This window comes from Danio rerio, chromosome 23 (genome assembly GCF_052040795.2).
Source record: "Danio rerio strain M-AB ecotype USA chromosome 23, GRCz13ab, whole genome shotgun sequence".
NCBI lineage: Eukaryota > Metazoa > Chordata > Actinopteri > Cypriniformes > Danionidae > Danio > Danio rerio.
In genome coordinates this window covers 38,501,229-38,515,236 of record NC_141043.1, presented here as the reverse complement: position 1 = coordinate 38,515,236, position 14,008 = coordinate 38,501,229, and the positions used below count along the sequence as shown (strand labels likewise).

At 37.3% G+C, this 14,008-nt stretch overlaps 1 protein-coding gene across 6 annotated transcripts in view; it reads left to right on the top strand.

Annotated features, from left to right (window-relative positions):
• The window catches only part of cpne9 (copine family member IX), a 112,387-nt gene that overhangs the window by 65,457 nt on the left and 32,922 nt on the right, over positions 1 to 14,008 (top strand). For all 6 annotated transcript variants that reach the window (XR_015523813.1, XR_015523812.1, XR_015523811.1 and 3 more), the window contains 2 exons: positions 10,280 to 10,343; positions 13,300 to 13,403. Coding sequence is in view for 2 of the 6 variants with exons in the window: in XM_087307544.1 (XP_087163670.1) it covers positions 10,280 to 10,343; positions 13,300 to 13,403 (168 nt within the window). In the remaining 4 variants the exon portion in view is untranslated. The remainder of the gene's footprint in view (positions 1 to 10,279; positions 10,344 to 13,299; positions 13,404 to 14,008) is intronic.

Below are 14,008 nucleotides of genomic sequence, written 5' to 3'. Positions count from 1 at the left end.
GATAAATTAACTCCAAATAGTCCAAAAATACGTAATGTTTCAATTAAAAATATATATAATAAAATGTTGATCATAAATCAGTCACCACCACAAGCCTGAACCGTTGGGCAGGGGAGTTACATGCTTTCATATTGTTGACGCCAAATTCTGACCCAGACCAGCCCGTCTGGCACCAAGAACCATGTCACGTTCAAAGTCACTTAAATCACCTTTCTTCCCCATTCTGATGCTCAGTTTTAACTGCAGCAGATCATCTTGGCCTGTCTGCATGCCTAAATGCATTGAGTTGTTGCCATATGATCAACTGATTAGAAATGTGCACTAACGAGCAGTTGGACAGGTGTACCTAATAAAGTGGCCGATGAGTATTTATATGTATAATTAAAATAATTCTAATAGTTTAAATAATTAATCTACACATATTTATTGATTAACTACTATAATGCAACAAAAGATGCACTTAAGCGTGTGTTTCCTAAGTTTTCTTTACAACACTAAAAAAAAACAACTCTTTAATAGCACAAATAATCTCATTATTTTTAAATCTCAGCTTAAAAAGCTGCATTTTTTCACTATGATGTCTTGAATATGTGAGGTATTTGAGTGCAATAACTCTTAATCCAAAGATATTTCTTCTTGAAATGTTAAATGTCATTCATAAATGTTATTAATTTTCCTTCCATTCGTCGTTCATTTCTCTCCCGTCAGTCAGTAGTTTTTCAAACTTTTCGTGTTTTGTACGTTTCATTGTTTTTCTTTCCGCAGTCTCCAGTCTGACTTCCACTCATGGCTCTTCCTGTTCTTTTGTGTGAGCCAGCAGTGATAGAGCCTTCGTTCGCAGCACAAGTCGAGATTGAAAAAACCTCCTCGACTCACCTTTATAAGTTGTTTCCATAGCAGCGGGAAAGTGAATGCGGAGAGTTAGTGACACTGACAGCTGTCTTGAGTTCTACATTGGCTGGTAGTGAGTAATGAGAGAGTCTGTGGTTCTGATGAGCCACGTGTGACCTTGAGCAATGATGAGTTGATGCCTGGAGCAAGAAGTGAACTCTGTAGACACACCGAACTCTTCTGCCGCTCGGGCTTTGTTGTCGGACAGCGAGAAATCCACTAGTGGTGTCCTTGGACTCTCGAAACCCCCCTTGCTTTTGTTTATTCTAGTGCTCGGGATGTTGCATTGGTGATCTGGAGTTATTATGTGAAGTTTTTTTGCTTTCTTCTTGATATGGCTTTTTGAAATGAGGTTGATATTTGGTGTCACAGAATGGCTGATTGTACACTGTAAAAACATTGCTGCCTTAAAAGGTTTTACTTGAATCAAATTAAAGGGATAGTTCACTCAAAAATGAAAATTTGACTATTATTTACTCATTTCCAAATTAACTTGAGTTTTTTTTTTTATTCTGTGTTTCATTCCTCAAAAGAAGGCTAAGAACCTTTGACCGTAGTATTCTTTTTTTTATTATAATTGTTTTGGAGGATTTCCCCTTTAATTGATATGACTGTATAGATTATAGACAGGAAAGTGTGGGGAGCAGAGAGAGGGGAAGGATCGGCATAGGACCTCGAGACGGGAATCGAACTCTGTTCACCATGAGTGCCATGTTTCAACGCACTAACCACTACACCATCGGCGCCAACGACTTCCATGGTATTCAATGTTGTTCGTTGTTGTTTGAGATGTAGTTTCTAATAAGAACTAGACATAAACAAATACACTCAACGGCCACTTTATTAGGTACACTTTACTAGTACCCGGTTGAACCACCTTTTGCTTTAAGAACTGCCTTAATCCTTCAGGGCATGGATTCAACAAGATACTGGAAATATTCCTCAGACATTTTGGTCCATATTGGCATGGTAGCATCACGCAGTTGCTGCAGATTTGTCAACCGCACATTCATGATGCAAATTTTTTCGTACCACCACATTCCAAAGGTTCTCCTTTGGATTGAGCTCTGGTGACTGTGGAGGCCATATAAGTACAGTGAAGTCATTGTCATGTTTAAGAATCCAGTCTGAGATGATTCACACTTTATGACATGTTGCGTTATCCTGCTGGAAGTAGCCATCAGAAGATGGGTACACTGTGCTCATAAAGGGATGGACATGGTCAGCAACAATGCTCAGGTTGTAACATTGACATGATGCTTAATTGGTACTAATGAGCTCAAAGTGTGGTAAGAAAATATCTTTCACATCATTACACCACCACCACCAGCCTGTACCATATGATACAAGGCAGGATGGATTCATGCTTTCATGTTGTTGATGCCAAATTCTGACCCTACCATCCGAATGTCGCAGCAGAAATCGAGACTCATCAGAGCAGGCAACTTTTTTTCCAATCTTCTATTGTCCAATTTTGGTGAGCCTGTGCGAATTATAGCCTCAGTTTCCTGTTCTTAGCTGAGAGCAGTGGCACCCGGTGCGTTCTTCTGCTGCTGTAGCTCATCCGCCTCAAGGTTTGACATGTTGTGCTTTCAGAGATGCTCTTCTGCATACCTCGGTCGTAACGAGTGGTTATTAGAGTTACTGTTGTCTTTCTATCAGCTTGAATCAGTCTGGCCATTTTCCTCTGACCTCTGGCATCAACAAGGCATTTGCACCCACAAAACTGCTGCTCACTGGATATTCTCTCTTTTCAAATCCTAGAGATGGTTGTGCGTGAAAATCCCAGTAGATCAGCAGTTTCTGAAATACTTAGACCAGCCTGTCTGGCACCAACAACCATGCCACGGTCAAAATCACTTTGCATGAATGAGGAGTTGGCCAGATCTACCTAGTAAAGTGACTTGTGAGTGTACATCACAACCAGTCTTTGTCATGAAAACTTGACATTATTAAGACAACAAAACCTGTCATAAGTCTGTCATAAACATGACTGTCATGAGTCTCTATAATTTTGTAATGGATTTTATAACTGTGTCATTAATATATTTTTATCTCAACCAGTTAGTAAGTATGCCATTAAATATTAATAACACTTGTAAAAAAAAAAACGTTAATGTCAAACTCAGTTTGTTTCACCGAAAAAAGGGCATCCAAAAATATTAATGACACCCTTACAGTTGCCCTATGACTGGCATGTTTTTGACAAGTTATCTTGTCTTGATTATGTCAAATTGTTATAGAAAAGACAAAGACAAGTTATAATGTATTTAGGCATGTCAAGCTGTCATAACAACAACTCAAACAATGCCATCTTTGCATTTAAATTGACACAACTGAGCTAATGATAATTGCCACAAGTATTTATATTCATTCAGTGTCATATCAAGATTATAAAGGTACCTTATGAATGCCCCTTTAAGTAGTGTTCCTTCATTTGTGTTTATTCTTCAAAAGTCAACTTACATCAGTAAAACTGACTAAAAATATTAAGTTAAGCTTTGTACAACATTAAAAAAATTATTATTATAAGGCAAGGCAAGTTTATTTATGTATAGCACATTTCATACACTGTGATAATTCAAAGTGCTTTACATGAATAAGAATGAAAGAAATCTAAACTACAACAATGAGAAATAAAAGTAAAAAAGAGTAGAAGTGATTAAAAACACATTTAAAATGTATTAAAACAGGTTTAAAAGGAATAAAAACTTAAAATAAGTTTAAGCAACAAAAACACTGGTTGTCGTGACTTCTTGTAATAGTTTTTTTTTTACAGTGTAATAGTGCTTGTAGATTCATAGATATGTACAGAAGGCATATTAAATGAAGAAAGAGTGTCTAAAGCTTCAAAGACCTTTTGTATGAATAAGTCAAAATGTGGATGAAATGATGTTCCGTTTTCATTCAGTGGAGCAGACATATTTATTTAAAAATGAAACTGAATACTTCTTCTGACCTGTGCTTATTAAATGTAAAAGAATATGTGATCATACTGTATTTTAAATGATTAAAAACTTGCTGAAAAAAAAGAGAAAACCTGATAGATTGACGGATATGACAAAGTATAATGGTTTAAGATGACAGTTAAGTAGCATTTTGGGTCTAAGTATAAAGATTTAGCTTGACTTTTAATTAGTTTTGATATGTCATCAACTGATTCTGATTGTAAATACGCACGGTAAGATTGTTTTTTTTTTTTTAGAAGAAGCTCAACTTCTGCTGTAGAAAACATTTCTCAAACCATGACAGTTCCTCCTCCACCTTTACTGATTCTGCACACACTGCGCGTTCAGTCTTTCCACAGTTTGGTGGCAAATATAATGTTTGCAATGGCTTTCATCACTGAAGTGAACTTAAGAGCAGTTCTTGCTCTTCAGCAAAGGTTAGTCTAGTCTTTAAGGTCTCATTTCTGATGAAAGTTTGGTCACTTCAGAGACTTTCAGGCCAAATTCTCTTAAATGTCGAGACACTGTATGTTGAAAAACATATCTTTAACCTGTTCAAGCAGGGAATGCATTATACTGACACTTGTCTTTTGTGGACAACCAGCCATTTTGAGGCACTTTAATGAGTCAGTGACATTGTAAAGATGCAATATTCTGAAAATTCAGAACAGCCAGCTGCTCTTGCTATTGCTGAAATTGTTTCTTGTCATCCTGTCAACCTGCTGTCTCCTTCAAAAATCCATGTAATATGCTGATTTTCTGCTCAATGAGACTTTTACATTGTTATCAACATTGAAACAATGCTGTTCTATTCTTTGGATACCATCAAAGAGTTTGATCAGGAGTCTTTGATGAAAAAAAAAGCCTTTGCTGTCACTTTTGATCAGCTGAATCCTTACTGAAAACATATTAGTTTCTTTCACAACAAAACAAAGACAAGACAACAAATCTCACTGAACTGATGCCAAACTTTGAAAGTGGTAGTGTTTAGAAATTATAATGTATTTAAACACATATTTAACAAAAATTAGTAAAAATAATGTAAATTGAGAAGGGGTAAAAGGGTGTAAACAGACTCTTAAGGCATTCACATTACTTTCGAGCGCGGGCACGCTTACGTCATCGATGATGCTCTGTTCAGTAAGCGCTCTCACTCAGCTCAGTGGAGATTTCTTCAGTTATATCAGTGGTTCCTAAACTTTATTTTTTCACCAAGTACCACCATAATGACCAAATACAGTAACAAGAACAATACATGAAATACAGTAGTGTGGTAGCCCTAGTAAAGCAGCTACAATGCTGCAGTTTAAAATCGTGACAGATTAACTACTATTATTAAGAATATATATTATTTTCTGCCACTTTAAACATTATAAATAGGTTGAACATTAACACTGTACTGTGCTTAAATGTAAAAATACGAACAAACAAGCAAAATAAAAATGTCAACGTTCAAATTAAAACTTGCATCTAAAAGTTCTTTAAAAATTGTAGTCTACTGTTCTGAAAAAAAAAAACAAAAAAAAACTTTATTTAAATATAAAGTGTTAACCTATAGTAACCTATGCATCAAAACCTGGAAATTTATATAGGCTATATGTCATCATATTCATATATATGAACCATTTCTGATAAATATTGAAATATATGTTGCATGTACATATGACACTGATATTGGATTCCTCCGCGTACCACTAGAAGGAAGCCCACGTACCACTAATGGTACACGTACCACAGTTTGAGAACCACTGAGTTTTATCTTTTAAGTCGTTTAAGATGCAGTGACACACAGTCAAATATTACGCCAAACAGATCAGCCACTTTTGACGCTCACAAACTATCATAAAGTCCTCGTGCTGCAGGAATTATGAGGTTTGCTGAAAGTGCAGCTGTTGTGCAGTGAGGGGTTTGTGTCTTTAATAATCTACGACAGTTTGTGTTTATTGAACAGTAAGAATGATTAATAAATCCATATAAAACAGTCTCTTAAAAGTCACGTCTCACTTTCAGTTTTGGACTCAGGCACGTTTTGCACTCACACAAGCGTACGGTGCCAAAGCCCAAGTGAACTGCTCTCTGACCCACCTCTTACAACTGGGCCAGGGCTGGCCAAGTGAACCATGCCTGAGCCCGATTCAGAGCACTATTACTTCTCAAACGAGGAAACAGGCCTGGGCATGGTTCGGATAGCACAGTGTGAGTAGGCCCCAAAGTACATCGATTGATTAAAGTACAAATACCAACACACACATACACAAACATACAAACATGTACAGTTGATGGCAAAATTTTAGTTTGACTGGAATAAAAGCAAGTTTTATATAAAAAAAAATAATAATAATTAAAGATCACCTGTTTTACCCCTTTTAAAATATGTACTTTTAGGCAAGTAAAGGCAATTTCATTTATATTGCACATTTCATACACCATGGTAATTCAAAGTGCCTTACATAAACAAGAATAAAAGAAACTAGAAAATAAAAATGAATTCAAGAATTGAAATGATAAAACAGGTTAAATGTGTTAAAACAGGCTATAAAAGAATGAACGACATAATAATGTGATCTGTCGGACATAGCGCAGTGCTCATTCAGGCACAGCTAAACAGATGTGTTTTCAGTCTTGATTTGAACGTGTCTAATGTTGGAGCTCATCTGATCATTTCTGGAAGCTTATTCTAGGACCAGTGAGCGTAATAGCTGAAGGCCGATTCACCCTGCTTTATTTGATCCTAACAGATCATTCAGATCTTTAGGTTTGTGTTCCGTGAGCATATCTGTAATGTATCAAGGTCCTAGACCATTTAGTGATTTGTAGACAAATAATAATAGTTGTATAATAATAATACTTAAATAATGTAACTAGGAGCCAGTGTAAAGACCTGAGGACAGGTGTGATGTGCTCTGATTACCTGGTTCTGGTCAGAATCCTGGCAGCAGCGTTGTGGATGAGCTGCAACTGTGTGGTCTTTTTTGGGAAGGCCAGTGAGGAGTCCATTACAGTAATCCACCCTGCGACAAAAGAAGAAATTAAATTAAAATATTAGTTTACATGAAAATCAAGACCTCTCTAAGCAGTTTATTTCTGTGTGTGTGTGTGTGTGTGTGTGTGTGTGTGTGTGTGTGTGTGTGTGTGTGTGTGTGTGTGTGTGTGTGTGTGTGTGTGTGTGTGTGTGTGTGTGTGTTTATAAAATGTGTTTAAATAGCACATATTGAACGTCGCCATCACAAAACATTCACATTTCTTTTATTAATTCCCTGTATTGCACCATTTGCAAGTAATATCGACCAACAGGCTTATAAAAAAAAAAACACGATAATATAATTGCGTTCATTTCAGCTCATCCAGCTGAAGGTAACTCGATAAAACACTTCCCACTGCAAAGAGTCATTTTCAGCCTCCATGCCACCTCTAGCCTTCTCCATGGCAGATCCGCCTCAGTGAATCTTACCTGCATGTCTGGATCTGACATGTGTCTCAGGAGGGGGGAGATGAGAAGCGTGGTGGGACGCTTGCCTGTCTTAGATGTCCTTCACTCCAAATTCCTGCCTGGCATCATTGGGCTTTAACAGGATTTCCCCCTTGCAGGTGGTCAGCAGGTGAATGTGTGCATAGCATTGGCAGTTTATGCACGTATACGTGTGTGTGTGTGAATGGATAGAGGGTCAAAGGCTCTACTAAAGTATCAGGCTAACCTGCCATTCAGCTTTTGTACTAAAATTCGTTCCCATAGGAATCCCATTTAAGCCAATCAAATGCCAAGATGGCATGAGGCCGCTTAGAATGGGGATTTACATTGATGAAAGCAAGTCTGTGGCCATGGAGACAAATCTTAGGAGCTGGAATCAATCATGTCGTTTTGTAATTTTATGACAAATATCTTAGGCTGAACAGACTCCAGCAAATGCCGTCAAATGTGTTTTTTTTGCATATAAGTCTCACTTAGAGTCAGCTTGAAAACAAAAGTGAGGCTTTCTGACATCTTAATTGATGTTCCCGGGCCTATTTTTAAATGATTCATTGCTTCATGTTATGCTAAAGGGGAAAATTTTTTGTCTTTGGTCAAGGTGTAGTAAAATAACTCTATATAAATACATAAGCTCTGTATCTTTAAAGTTTTTTTCTGTTGAGTTTAGATTTTTGCCTGTTACTTATTTTTCTGTACTTTGTTTTCACAAATCAGTCAGGGGTGTGTTTCCCAAAATTCTGTCGTTTAGTGATTCATTCATTTTACTTTGACCTAGGTGTTTTCAAACCTGCATTATTTAGTTCTGTTAAATCACACTAGAGTTTTTCCTCTTGGTGTGGTTCTTTTGAACAGGTGTAAATGTAGCAATCACACTTGGTAAAAGCGGACCAAAAAGCATACCGAGACCTCCATAACGACGTGGTCTTAGGACACTGTCAGACGAACGCTGGAGTGGTTCGTTTGTAGTGAGAACATGATCCGAACTATAACAGACCCAACCGCGAAAAGTATTGCATGGTTTTGGAATAATCCAGCAGCCGTAGTCTTATGCGCTGTTCCATCTTATGGTTTGTGGAGTATAAGTAAATATAAATATGAAAACAATTTGACAGCTCTTTACCAACAACTTTAAACAGAGAGAGAGAGAGAGAGAGAGAGAGAGAGAGAGAGAGAGAGGGGAAAAACATTACCTGATGGATCATTGGCAATATTTCCGGAAAATGTCCATGTTGCAGTTTAGCTAAATTAATTCACGCCTCCTCCTGAAGTGACTTGCGATGTGCCTTCGCCGATTGCAATCCATTAAAACATTGTTGTTTAGCCACATTAGTGCTTCTTTTTCGAAATGTATAGTTTGCCTAAAGTGATGTATACAAACTATATAGTATACTATGAACAGGGATAACATCTGGCCAATGAGTGATGTGGATTTTGTCACATGACTGCATTTTGGTTCTTTTTTTAACAGGTTAGGACCAAAGCAATCAGTGTGGTGTGAAAAAAAAATGGCAGGAAAATGCTACAATAGATCCTTTGTTGCTCTTAGTCTGGACCAAATGAACTGAACCACAGATGTGAAAGCACCCTTAGGGTGCATTCATACCTAGACCTTTGTTTCGGAATCTGTCTTGTTTGCCCAGTTGGTGTGGTTTGTTTGGCAAATGTGAATCCAGCAATCGTGCTCGGATCCGCGCCAAAACAATCGGTCCGAGATCACTTGAATGAGGTGGTCTCGGCTCAATTGAAACGAACTTTAGAGCAGATCGATTGTAGTGAGAAAGCGTTACAATCCGAGCCTGGATATATCACTATGAATTATGGATATGTAATAGTCATACAGCTATATGAAGAGAGAATTATGAGTAGGGCATGAGGTCTAGACATCCCTAGTCTCCCGGAAGTTCTATTTTTTTTCCAAAGATGACCGATTATTTGTTAATTTAACAATGATGTTAAATAAAAATCTGGGATTGTTATGATTATTTTCTATCAGTTTGTGGAGGTGCTCAGCCCTGGCAGATTTTAGAGCCCTCCTATAGCTGGACATACTGTCTTTGTCCGCAATTCTAAAAGCTTCTGAGTTAGTTTTTTTCCATTTACGTTCCAGGGCACGGGTTGCTGTTTTGAGAGCACGGGCATGACAATTATACCATAGTGTTGTTTTATTCTCTGTTTACTAAAATTGGAACAAAAGTCAAACTAAAATTAGAAAACAAAAAAATTTCTTGAGATTTTCTCTGAGTGATAATTAAGTACATTTTATTTTCAAGAGAGAAATGTTTGAAATTATAGTGTAATTGAATTCAGTCAACATTACCAAGCCCGCTTACAGTATTTTTTTTACAAACCAATCAATTCATCATACACAACAAATCTCTACATTTTCACTCCTAAATATTTCCACCTACCAAAAAATCAAATGACAAGTGAACATCCTTCAAGATAAACTTTCGATATCCATATGCATTTTTCTTTGTGTCTATAATGTTCTCTCACTTAATTTTCACTGCTTTCTCTCACTCTCTCTCTCTCTCTCTCTCTCTCTCTCTCTCTCTCTCTCTCTCTCTCTCCCTCCATCAGTCTTTCTGTGCTCAGCCTTTAATCTTTTTTTCCAGCTAACCCTCCTCACCTTTTCTTCCTCATTCCCTACACTTTCCCTCTTTTCAGGTGAATCATGTTCTTTTCAGAGGTTCGATGTGGGCTATTCAGCAGCTGAAGTGGCCCACCATTACCGCTAGTGCAATCGAATTGTTCCGCAGAAAGCTCTTAGCAGCAAAAAAAGCGCTTCAGCAACCCTGTGAAAAGCACACAAAAAATGGAGTCGTCTTATTTGTTCGGATTTTGAGTGGGCTCGCGGTGCGCTTATAACTGTGTAACTTCATGAGGGGTTGACTTGAACTCTCGTCTTTAAAAAAAACGTTACCCCACATTTTATTGAAAGTTTAAAAGCGTTTATCTGTCTTTTCTCAAGGGGCATTCCTGGGAAGAAATGCGGGAACATTATCTTCACAGCCGAGGAACTCAGCAATTGCCGGGTCAGTATAAAACTATGCGCGCACACACACACACACACACACACACACACACACACACACACACACACACACACACACACACACACACACACACACACACACACACACACACACACACAGTCTTTCATCAAGCTGACTGCCTCAGGCATTGTATTTAAATATCAGAGGTGAAGTACGCTTTTTCTTTTATTGCTAAGATTAGGTAGAGAGAGACAGGAGAAGCGAATTAATATCTGGATATACCATCTTAATCCATCATGGATCTCTCTGTAGTTGCTCTGCAGCAAATGTTATGAAAGCTGTCAAGCACAGGTTTTGTTTCATCACCATTCATTTTCCATCTAAATCTAAAGGAAAAGGAGTGTCATTGTGATCTTTTTACAAGTATTTTAGGCAAATGTTCTTCCTAAATTACCTCACAGATCATTTATTACAACAGTTTTTTGGAGGTTGAAGTTAAAGCATACTGTTTTTGTGTCTTTAAATACAAATGAGCTGCTGTTCACCTCATACTTTACTGTAGAGTGTTTTAATTTACTGTTCAATTAATTAAAACGTTATAGAAAAAATAGATATGGTGAAACAAAATTACAGAAATCTATGTTTATTTGCTATCATTTTAAGCGTTTGAGGTCAGTAAGACTTTTTTTGGTCAAACTATATTTTAAGGTACAATTCTTGCAATAACTAAGACTTTTAGCTAAATAAACTTCTAATTTGCTGCTTATTAATAGTTACTAAGATTAAGGCTTTGAATAGTAATGCAGAAAATTTACTTTATAAGTGCATATTAAAAAGGCCATATCTTAAAGGTGCAGTAGGTGATTGTCTTCAGAAGCATTTTTTGTTGTGCAGGTTGAAAATCTCTTCACAGTCTAATAGTAATGATTGAAGTAAATGATCTAAATGTATTTATGTTTTTTTTATATTTTGGGCATAAAACAAAAAAATGTTCATCCAATTAAATAGAGTCGGGTCGACATCTCTCATAATTCCAATAAGTAGCCCAATCTATCTGTTAGCAAATGTAGATTTGAACATTCTGTACAGAATAAATGCTTAAGAAATATTTAATGGTTTTTAAAAATATATTAAGCTCATCTTAAACATTTCTCACCATTGATGAAAATAATCTGTATCTGTACTGTTTGACAGAAGACAACAATACTTTAAAGGGTACTTATTTTATCCCTTTTTCAAGATTTAATATAAGTCTTTTGTGTCTCCAGAATGTGTCCGTAACGATTCAGCTCAAAATACCTATCAGATTATTTATTGTACCTTTGTAAATCTGTAAAATGTTAGATGTTTGGATAATGTAGCTTTTTTTGTTGCCTGTGCCTTTAATGCAAAAAAGCTGGTTCTCCCTACCCACCGTTCCCATGTGCGTGTAGCCTTCATGTAGATAAACAGCACAGTGACAGACAAGAATAAAGCAGATCTTCCTTACTACATTATGAACTTTCCCAACTATTATGTGATGTAATTGTTATGGAGTTAATTCAAGCCTTTCTGCAACGATGAGTCACACACAATATCGTTATAAAATTTGCGCGCAAACAACACACATAGTTTCTTAATCAGTTTCTTAATCCCAGTTGCTTTTCACATATCCTGTCCTGAGGATATGATTATACACGTTACTAAGGAAACATGTTAATACACGTCTGTCAATCAATTCGGTGGGCGGGGAAACCGCACTCCTACTTCCCATTGCGATGGGCCTCAAAACTGGAGGGATTTGGAGCTTACTTTAACATCAGGAAATTTAAAAAGAGACTTCATGTTTATATCACCCCATGACTGTGGACACACTATACTTACACACAGATCTGTCCAAACAGCTTGCAAAAGATGATTTTTATCATAGGTGCCCTTTATTATATTTTCAAATACATTTCTTTTTAAAAAGAATAAAAAAGTTATTCATCTTTTATTAAATCTTAATCAAGTAAATGTAATATTGTTGAGTAGTTTCAAAAATCCTCAAATACTTTTCTGACCCCAAACTTTAGAGTGGTACACAGATGATCTTTATTTATGGAGAGAATTGGTGGCGTAAATGCGCTTAATAGTTCTGCAAATACTGCCTCAATGAGCAACAAAAACTTTTTACATGGATTGGGGGAATTTATGAGATTCTCCCACTCACATTTAATCCTGCAACCTTCCAGACATACGACAATCAATGCAAATCTGCAAGAATCCGTTAAGTGTAGCAATACCCGGTTCTTAAAAACTTTTCCATCATTCCACTCACAATCTGATCACCACAGTGCCTTGGGCCAGTCCATAAAGCTCACAAATATCATTTCAGATGGCACAGATTATGTATATATATTCAATTTTGTCCCTCTGTGTCCTTGTAATCGCATGTAGCTACAGCGGCTGTTTGGCAGAAAGCCGTGACAGTTCACCTCAAATACAGCTTCAGCCTCCCCAAGAGAGACGGAGCCCGTTTTAAAAGGCAGATGAGCTTTCTGTCCATTGACACCCGCACTGTAGTTCTTCGAGTGCTCCCTAGACGTTCTCTCTATCAAGACCCAATTAAATCTGTTGCATGTGCAACTTCCCTCCCGGACTTGAGGGTCTCCCTAGAGATCGGCTATTCTGAAGAGAACGGCGCCAATAAATAGCTAAACACCAGAGACCTTCGCTCGCCATTAATATGTATGAGCCAATTGCCGTTCTCCTCTAACACGAGTGTGTGTCCTCTCTGTGGAATTGATTTCTTGTCCTAGTATTTTTGCCTTTGTTGTGTCCTGAACTCCTGAGATGTTAACAGAGGCCGCCGATTAAAAGGCATTGTTGGATGTGATCGTGATAGTATTGAAGACTCTGGAGTCAGGGGCGCGTGTACTTTGTTTGCTTTGTTTGCGAGTGCTATTTGTTTTTGCTAGCTTTAGGAATATTCTATTCCCATTTGTCCTCAAGTAATCAAAGTGTTTTATATCAGGACATTGCGACCATGCAGTTGTGCGCTAACAAGCTGGATAAGAAGGATTTCTTTGGGAAGTCTGATCCCTTTCTGGTGTTTTACCGCAGCAATGAAGACGGCACGTGAGTATGAGGGTTATACGTCTTCTTTTTGCTGGCTGTTATAAATAGAAATTGTCTTAACCATGTGTCCTAACCAGGCATGATGCTACAGGCAGGTTTTTTTCAGGTAACCCAAATAATTCAATTTTATTTAAAGGGTTAGTTCTCCCAAAAATAAAAATTCTGTCATGATTACTGTACTTACTCTCATTTTGTTTTAAACACTTGACACTTTAGTTCATTTATCTAACACTAAATAAGATTTTTTTAAAACCAAACAACTAGCCAAGTGTGTTGTCGACTAGAGTTGGCTTATGTCCACCAAAAAGCTGCCCGTGAACACACCAAATGGAAGAAAGCTGACTAAAACTAGAGCGGTGGCAAGTTTAAACCATAACTGCCATTACTCACATGCAAAGTATAAACAAAGCAGCATTTTGTATAATTTTCACATTAATTGTCACTTACCATGGATGGGTTTTATTCAGTCATGAATTTTTCTAAGGCTTAGTCCCTTATTTATCATGAGTCGCCACAGCGGAATGAACCGCCAACTTACCCAACATATATTTTACACAGCGGATGCCCATTACTGGGAAACATCCATACACACTTGTATTCACACT